Here is a 6,952-nt window from a genome sequence, read left to right on the forward strand (position 1 = left end):
CACGAGAAAAACGAGAGCGAAGAAGATGAAGAAGAAGAAGAGAGAAACAACTGTCTCTTCTCCGATCCGTCCTTCTCTTTCTTCTTCCTTCTTTGTCTTCAACCCGGGGGCTCCTCGTCTAGTGTTGTTCAGGAAACCCCGGGACCGGAGAATCTTCTTCCATCCAAAGAGAAATCAAAAATTCAAGGAAGGAACGAGAAAGACGAGGAAAAAAGGAGAATGAACTACAACAGGAAGAAGGAGAGAGAAAACCGAGAATACTGTCTTCGCGCGAGTATTCTATATTAGAGTTTCTTTGCACTTTATAATGCTCTCTCATTCATCCTCGACATCATTCTTCTTTCTCTTCTTCCCCAAATATCACTTCAAATTCGTCGTACCAATAGTACGACCAAGAGAACAGACATACCATCAATCGATTCTCCTGACAACGATATATACATATACATACAGGTCTGCACATAGATACATGTACACATATACCTATGTATGCATACATATACATATATGTAGATATTGACTTCTAGAATAAATCACGTCTTTCTGTTCAAGAAGAAAGAAGGAAAGACAAAAAATATATATACAGGGCCTTCTTCACTCTCGGCATTCCTGCCTTTTTGAGGAAAACCTCCTTACATACATACATACAAGCATGCATGCATATACTATCAATAGCCGTGAACCGGCGGAGTTGAACTATTGCCTCATTCGCTCTTTTCCCTTTTCTTCTTTTTTCTCCAACAGTACCACGCACAACGAAACCGCTCTAATCAATCCTTCTGACCCGATGAAGACGAGAAAACGACAGCTGAGAATGACACGTTCCTGGTCTCGAAGACAAAATGCTAGGATTGATAGTCTGCAACTGCCAGTCTTCCCTAGCCTTTGTTCAACTCCTAGTTGTCTTTAACTGGGAGAATCTCCCCGCCTTCGTCGATCGAGTTGTAATGCGAGTCTCTGCTGTGACACTGATGATAATGATGATCGTCAATCACCTCTTCTTTCCCAAAGCGACAAGCAAGGCCCTGCGCTCTCTCTTTCTCGTGGGAGTAGAACAACAGCCGCAGCAAACCGCCGATGATCGATGTCTCCACGTCTTTGTGCCGGGTATCCGAATCAGAGAGTCGACTTCCTAGAGAGAGACACTTGCCGTAGAAAGCTTTTAGCTCGGTTGATGAGCAAGACAGACGACGACTCCAGAGATGAACGATCAATTCTGAAGAAAAGCAAACACAGTCAAAAAAGAACGGTGGCAGGTGGTCGGAGTAGTTGTTCTGTCAGCGAGATGCTTCACCTTCTGCCTCTCTTCTTTCTTCTGCACGGAGACAAGCTGGGTAAGCAAACAAGCTGGCTGCGCACTACTCAGAAAGTCTATTCTCACAACAAGATGCTGCTCAGACTGAAAGAGTTCTTTACCCCCCTCGACCTTCTCTATTTTCTAATCTTCTTTTCTCTATTAGTGTGTTCAGTTTGGTCTCTCGGGTTCACCACAGGTTCTGCGCTAGACGATCAACAGGTGATACGAACGAGACGAGCTGAATCAATCAAATCATCCCGTTCTTGCTCGTATTCTTATTGAGCTTTCTTCCAACACTTCTATGTCTGATGTCCCTCTGTATGACCAGCCATCAGTATCCAGATGGCACAGAGAAACAGAAAGAAGAGGTGTACGTCGTAGAAGGAGGTAGAAGCCGTCTTAGTGGTATGTTGACAGGTCTCCTGTATTGGTTATATGGTGACAGGCCGGTCTTTCTTGTCGAAACAGATCTATCTCACTCCTGCTTCTTTCTATCAAGGTGCTTCGTTGAGGCGTTGCCACAGACGCACACTCACTCACCTTCCGAGACTCTTCCAAAACGACGACACGTTTAAGAAGGTGAGTCCTCCTCCTTCCTGCTCTTCTAAGAAAATCCTACAGAACCGGATACAACTCTTCTCATAAAAGCTAGTTTCCCCCTAAAGAATGATAATAGTACGAGAACGATGAGAAAGATGATGAGAATGATGACTGTCCAACTCAAAGAAAAGAAGAGACAGACGAGAAAAGAGGAAAGACTCGTTGAGAATGAAGCTCCGATGACGATGATGTACTACCATCAAAGGAGGTATGTGTGTGCTATAGCCCACATACAGCCACCTAGGGACAATTTTAGATCTCAGCCTGTCCGTCGTTAGATTGTTTGCTGTTCACCCCCAATACGGTAGGTAGCATATGGTGGCGAAGAAAGAGAAATGAAGATTAGTCAAGAAAAAGAAAGCAACACCCGATGAAGAGAAAACACAGACAGACAGCCCGCAACGGTTTTCGCGGCTCAGAGAGAAGGGAGACGGGGGTGGAATAGGACAGAAATGTATAGTCTCCTTTGAAAACAGATCCTTGCTCGAATGTTTCATAAATTCAGTCACATTGTCTCTCTACGTTGTCTAACACTTTCTACCTTTTCCTATGAACGAAAGACGACTCCTCTTCTTGTCATCCGTCCTCCCCTACCACCGCCCACTCGGCAACGATTGACGTCATGTTGAAGAAGGTTCTTTCCTTGTACGCCGCGAAAGATGAAGAGGAGAAGAAAGATGACAGCTGCTTTAGAAGCTTCTCACTTCTTGCGCAAGGTGAAGAAGCCTGCCTCACTGAGAGAATCCCGCCGAAGAAAGCCAAGAGAAAAAAGAAGAGAGGCGGAGAAAATAAGAATACCCTAATCACCCTATGGTCACCGTAAAGAACTTTTCAGAAGATAAAGAATTAATAAGAAGATAGAAAACCTTAATGTTTGAAATGACTCTCGTCCTGTCCTTCCCTTGGTGAGAATCGATCAGATCAATCCAAATAGCTATCCTCCTAGTGACCTAGGAAACCCTCTAGGTTTGAACTTTTGACTCTTCAGCCACGACTGAATATTGCTAAAAAGCCTCCCCTCTCAACAGAAAGTAATTGATGGAAAAGAAGCAGACAAAGGGTAGAACCTCTCGTGCAATTCCAATAGTACCCTCCGTCCGCGTCGTCTTTGTCGTTGACACCTTTCTCATGAACTAACACGGACTCGTAAAACTCTTATGATACCGCACGAAGTACTTTCTTTGTCAACCTTCCCACGATGAATAATGACAGACAGAAGACCTAAGAGAGATCGAAAGGAAGAAGCCCAGATAGGTATGTATATGATGAGACCTTTCTTGTAGCTGAGATGGGGTCTTCCTGGAAAGTTCACGGGGAAGACAACCTAGAGCTTCCTTCCTTGATACCACTACCAGCACCACGTAGTCTTCTGTTTCAAATCTCAGAGAACAAGCCGGGTCCGACAATCGTCGATGCGCTGATCGACACAATACTCTTCCTGTGTATAGACAACCGTTGATGTCCTTCTTATGGCGAATACCTCAAGATCATCTAACCTCTCTTTTGTGAAAAAGCCAACAAAGACCCAAGAAGGCTTGTAGTCCGTTAGCCTGATTCCTGATGACGCTCTTGCTTTGCTAAACCCTCCTGTTTCTTGGCGATCGATGAAGAGGAAAACTCCCCTCCCCGGTGCTGCATGCCACCCGGGGCGCTCCTTGTACGCGGGTGCCGTATGTACATGCAAGACACCAGATCTCCTCGACCCCTCCCTTGTAGACGATGATGACGCCCCGCCTGAAAAGGTGAAGTCAAGTCACCTGCTTGCCTTAAGATGATGAGGAATACGGCGGTGGTCCTACAGATGGAGGAGAATGAAGAAAAGGAAAACGACCAATCTATATAGAAATAGATATCTATATCTATCTACTGATCTATCCTTCCAAGGTCCTCCTGTCTCCTGATTGGAAAAGCAAGCGATGGAAAAGAAAAAAAAAAGAGAATCTGAGGACTCTGCTGTCTTTTCCCTCTGGGAAACACGCACACCAGACGTGTATATACACTCGAAAAAAGCAGCAGCGATGTGTGCGGGACGAATCACGGTAGTACAGCGCTGTTGGCACGGATAATACAGAAAATGACTCTCTCTCTGTCTTCTTCACGGGAGTTTCTCCCTAGATCGGAAAACACTCTGCGAATCAATCAATCAATCAATCAAATCATGAGAACCAAGACTCCAAACGGAGAGAGGGAATAAATATTTATGGTTGACAAGGGTATGCTGAAAAGATGAAGGCCACGAATACGTTTTCTAAACAAAGCAAAGACCCATTCATTTCCTTTGCGACCACGAGATATCGATCCATTCATCTGATCACGATTTGCCCCTCGGTCACCTCAGTGTACATACACTGCGTTTACGATGACGATGAAATAAAGGGTCCCCCAATGGTGCTCGTAGTAGTAAGTTTCAAGGGTGTCCGTCAATTCAACGCAGCGCCAGCAGTGCTGTTAACACAACCCCTGGCTCGCAGTTTGAACTGCTGCTGTGCTGACTTAACAGAAAGAAGACTGGCCGCACGTCCGAATCGATCGCCTGCCAATTTTTTCCACCACTTGACACCTATGACTACCACTGCTACTACTACTACTACGACCGTTGTCTGTCGTGCTCCTCAAATCCCGAGTCTTTGAGAGGAGAAGAAAACGTCACATCGATACGCTTTCTCCCATCCATCACCGGAGTAGTTCGATGAGTGCGCGAGCTTGGCCTTCCTCCCGTACAAAGACAAAAAAGACGCAAGGAAGTGTCATAGCCGTCTTTCGTCGACTGTCTTCTGTCAACCTCTGCAATCGATGAAGATGATGATGTCTTGGAAGAAGATTTGAAGGAAGGATGGCAGGAGAAGGGAAAAAGGAAGATAGACGGGACCAAGCAAGAAAAGCCGATTTTCCGTCTCCCTCATGAAATGAAAATGCATAGAGCTTCTATGTGCCAGGCCAGTCCACGGAGATCACCCCCACCACCGCAACCAAAGCATATGCTGCTGCTGCTGTTCCTGCCGCTGTAGCGCGACGAGACAAAATGAATGTCGTCTGTCTCAAAGACTTGCCCACACCCTCAACAAAGGATGGCAAAACAATGAGGGAAGAATTTTGCAACTACTACACGCGGCATACCAACACACACTACACACTGACGATATCTTTTCTTATACCATGGAAGAAGAAGATAATGATGATGAAAATTCGCCAAAATTGATTGATTCGATCGGCGTCCTTCCGGAACGACGGACGGCGGGTGCTCCTATCCAAGGCAAAAGCAACGAATACCACCCGAGGAGCACTCCAAACCGCCACTGCGTGAAAGAACAAGCAAGCAACGTTTACAGAACGGACAACCTGTTTGAAACTTTATAGCCAACAGCCCCCAGGGAGACGTCTTTTGTCACGCCACTCCACTGGAGATCAACAATACACATGTACCCCGTCGTGCTAGCGCTTCTTCCCTCTCTAGAGCAAAAACGCCGAGCGGAGGGGAGGGAATGACTGAAGCATCCAAGAGAAAAAAGGTTCTTTGTACTTGGTCTACCACGGAAGAAAAAAAAGAAGAGGTGCCGCAAATCCACTGCCTGCTATCCGTCCACTCACTCGCTCTTGAACAACCGACCGCCAAAATAGGTCCGGCAAGCGAAAAATTAGTGGACAGCGTTCTCGAGTGTACAAGGTACACTGATGGTCTCCAAAATCCCTTCAGATTTTGAATTCAGCGCCACTCTCTCTCCCGGGCCTTTATTGTTGTCCCGGCCACCTCATACCCACCATGGCAGGTAAATCCTGGAAACGCCGTTATCTGAGCAGTACTCCTTGTAACGCTGGACGACAGCAGGGTGGCTGGCTAATAATCGAGGCGCCTTCTCTCCCAAATTCCAGTGCTGAATGGTCAGCTCCCACAGGGCGAAGGGCAAATCACGGCAAATTCGGACAGTATTCTTGCCGGCTAAACCAATCCTATGTGTCGCAATTAAGAACAGAAAAAAACTGTACACTCTGGACAACCTGACGAAGAACAAAACCTGCTGGGACAGACCACCTGCGCCTGGGGCCTACACCGGCTAAACAAGCGCAGCTATTCCTGCTCAGCTCCTCCTTCGCCAGACTTCACGTCCACCACGCAATTCTCAAAACACTAATAGCATTGACGTCAGCACACTAGCACCCTAAAAGCGCGTAAATAGAGGTCGTCGCTTATTGAAACTCCTCGGTCGTTTCTAGAACAAACAGTGCGAAGGCCCCGCAGGATGGTGAAGGCTTTCAGCTCCAAGAAAAAACGCGAAACCCAAGACGCCTTGTCCGTTCTCTACTCGCGATCCCTTCGCAGATAGGCGGCCTGTCCGAAATGGGGACAACGCTTCGGTGGATGAATAGACCATGAAAGATGAGATGTGGTGGCCTGCCGCGGTCTGATCGAGAACAGAAAAGCGAACCTACAGACGCATCCCTCCTGAAAGCATGTCAGTAAGCTCTCTGTACACGGGATTGTTGAATCGCGTCTTCCCCTAACACTGGTGCACAGATACTGCCAAAGTTTCTTGAAAACACGGAAGCTGCGACGTCCTCGGTCCAGCTTCGTCCGAACTACGACGAAATTCCGGGCGCAACCGCAAAGGCGGAGAAATGCATCCAGATCAGAGCGGGGACACTCCCCCGGCCAACAAAGCCAGCACGACGCGAACAAACGACCGGAAACGCCTCGCTTCCTTTCTAAAAGAAAAGATGATACACGGCGAGACGGCGGTGTCAATCTTCGCCTACACGGGGACCCTCCGGAAAACGGGACGGACAGAGCAAATCGTCAATCGACGCCGAAAAAAGGCAGATACCAAACAGCTCCCTGTCTTCGCGCCCAGGAAAGAGAATGCGTTCCCTCGACCTTTCCTCAAGATCGCGCGGCCAAACACTGGGGAATCAAACGAAAAACGAAAGGAAAAGCCACCGCGCGTCTCAACCAGCAGAGACCAACCCGGCTTCCGCGCCACGCTTCCGCAGATCCCTCATTCACTATAACATTGCGCAACCGTACGTCCCCGACGACCGGTTGCGCAATGTTATAGTGAA

At 47.4% G+C, this 6,952-nt stretch overlaps 1 protein-coding gene across 1 annotated transcript; it reads right to left on the reverse strand.

The window, feature by feature from the left end:
* Positions 1-6,931, reverse strand: CSUI_011153 (uncharacterized protein). Its single transcript, XM_068071254.1, has 2 exons — positions 1,838-6,931; positions 1-1,216 (listed from the first exon to the last, which is right to left on the reverse strand). The coding sequence occupies exon 1, from the start codon at positions 3,575-3,577 to the stop codon at positions 3,443-3,445; it is 135 nt and encodes a 44-aa protein (XP_067916770.1). The 5' UTR covers positions 3,578-6,931; the 3' UTR covers positions 1-1,216; positions 1,838-3,442.
* Between the last annotated feature and the right edge of the window lie 21 nt (positions 6,932-6,952).

This window comes from Cystoisospora suis, assembly GCF_002600585.1.
Source record: "Cystoisospora suis strain Wien I chromosome Unknown contig_9927, whole genome shotgun sequence".
NCBI lineage: Eukaryota > Apicomplexa > Conoidasida > Eucoccidiorida > Sarcocystidae > Cystoisospora > Cystoisospora suis.